The sequence below is a fragment of the Lygodium microphyllum genome, chromosome 30 (genome assembly GCF_053477565.2).
Source record: "Lygodium microphyllum isolate KBCC chromosome 30, Lygodium_microphyllum_v1.1.10, whole genome shotgun sequence".
NCBI lineage: Eukaryota > Viridiplantae > Streptophyta > Polypodiopsida > Schizaeales > Lygodiaceae > Lygodium > Lygodium microphyllum.
The window spans coordinates 13,514,763-13,516,839 of record NC_141164.1 but is presented as its reverse complement, the minus strand read 5'-3'; the positions used below and the strand labels follow the sequence as shown (position 1 = coordinate 13,516,839).

The following is a 2,077-nucleotide window of genomic DNA, read 5'->3' as shown; positions in this document are numbered from 1 at the left end:
GCGAGAAACCTAGAGCAAACAACAATCCTTTTTTTATAATGCAATGAAAATATATATTAAAATAAAAAAACGTTGGCCGAGGACCGTGGACACCTGATATAATATGTAAAAAATATTAGTTTTGGAACAGAAGAAATTGCTATTCTTCTTTTCTCTCTCTCAAAGTGGATCTCTCTAGTCTCTCCTAGAAAAGATAATTCTGTTTTAGATTTTGATATCTTCTAAAATTTCATAAACAAATGAATATTGACTTTTTGGCTGCGCAAACCTCCTGATGATACTAGGACCAAAAATTTGGGCGCCCACAGGTTTTAGCTTGGAAAATGGAATAGGGCAGCAACTGCCTCCATAAGTTAGATATTTTTGAATTCACAGGACACGTCGGCCGTAGTGTCTTATCCAGTGTTTTAATTTTGGAAGAAACACGACTTCCCCCTCCTCATTTCTCTCATCGCTCTAAACGCTCTCTCTCTCTCTCTCTCTCTCTCTAGTACTGTGTTTTCGTTTCCATCTATGGCAGTCTCCCCTCTCTCCCAAATCCAAACCTTGCGTGGCCATTCTCTAGACATTCCAGCTCCTCATGTAGTGTCTCGCATGATCCCTTCTCTGCAGGTCCGCGCCACAATTGCCACTCCAGCACCGTCGTCGTCATCGTCCTTTCCTCCTCCTCCTCCTCCTCCTCCTTCTTCCAGCTCAATGTCCGGCATTCCAAAGATGGAGCCCTTCAACCGCAGTCGAATCAGCCGCTTGGTCCGGGAGCCGTCTCTGCTGGAGAAAGCGGAGAACGCAGTTGCGGGTGAGAGAGAGAGAGAGAGAGAGAGAGAGAGAGAGAGAGAGGGAGCAGCGCGCGCGTGTGTGAATTAAAATGCTTCTGTATTCTCAGATCGCTGTACAATGCTGGAAGGTGACGATGCGTATAGATGCTGGGAAGCCCTGTTCGAGTTCGAGAATCTCAAGGTTTGCTCCTTAAGGCAGAAATCATTCATATTGTTGCGGCGATCGCTGATAATTTGCGTAGTATTTTTGGAGGTCTCTTATCATTGTATTGGCTAGAAATTGTACTAATTCTGATTGGTGCGATGGACTTACAGGAAGAATACACAGTACAGTGCGACGTGGCCTCCTCGGAAGAGAGATCAGCAGCCTGCCGTCCCCTCGAGAGGCTGGAGAATTTGGTGAGGCAGTCCAGTGGAGTCGCATCATTGATAGAGAATGTGAGGATGATTGCAAAAGGCAACAAGATGCGTAAGCAGCAGCAGCAAGAGCTTATAGGAGGCCATAGCCAAGGTCAGGATCAACAGAAGCCTACCGTCACAGTTACAGCAGCTTCAGATTCTTCTTCCGGCTTCAGCAAGGACTTACTGGAACCTGGTTCTCTTCCCCCGTCCGAAGAAGAGCTCGAGCTCGAGAGAAGCTCCCGCATGCCCGAATCTCCCTTCACAAGACTCTTGAGAAAGATGGGCAGCCCTTCTTCCTGGTCCAGCCAATCGGATAACTATGAAGCAGCATAAAGTCATAGAAAGCGACCATAGTATTGTAGACACATGGTTTATCACTCGTGATGGTCTCCGCCTCTCTTTGGTCATATTATTGTAGATACATGATTGATCACTATGTGATGATCTCTGCCTCTTTTTGGTCTAAATGGAGCTGGCGTTCACTAGTCGTAGAGGCAATCTTAGAGTAATTTTGTACATGTGAGTAGTAACTCTGGACATGTGAGTAAATTTTCTAGTATGGTGCTCATTCTTTTTGTTGCCATGAGCAGGTTTTAATCTCATCATGTAAATATATCTTTGCTCTAGAATACAATCTCCCATTATAAAAACATGTTTCCTTGATCTATCTCTTTAATTTAATGCTTCTTGTGCACATCTATAATTTACATTACATTCAATTACATTCAGTATTAATTTGATTGTGGCTTGGATTTTGGTAATAATCAAACCTCCAAAGTTATTTCCATTCTCATAAAATTTTTGTAACCTAAGTTCAGAACCCCCCTAACCTAAGTGATACATCGCACTTGTTACTCACTCAACACGGCACATAAAGGTAACATGATATGTGAGAGCAA

General features: G+C 43.6%; 1 protein-coding gene across 1 annotated transcript; it reads left to right on the top strand.

Annotated features, from left to right (window-relative positions):
- Positions 1 to 431: 431 nt before the first annotated feature.
- MEE14 (maternal effect embryo arrest 14) lies at positions 432 to 1,842 on the top strand. The gene is made up of 3 exons (XM_087673263.1): positions 432 to 796; positions 884 to 957; positions 1,092 to 1,842. Exons 1-3 carry the CDS (start codon positions 514 to 516, stop codon positions 1,509 to 1,511), a joined length of 777 nt encoding a protein of 258 aa, XP_087529389.1. The 5' UTR covers positions 432 to 513; the 3' UTR covers positions 1,512 to 1,842.
- The last annotated feature ends 235 nt before the right edge of the window (positions 1,843 to 2,077 follow it).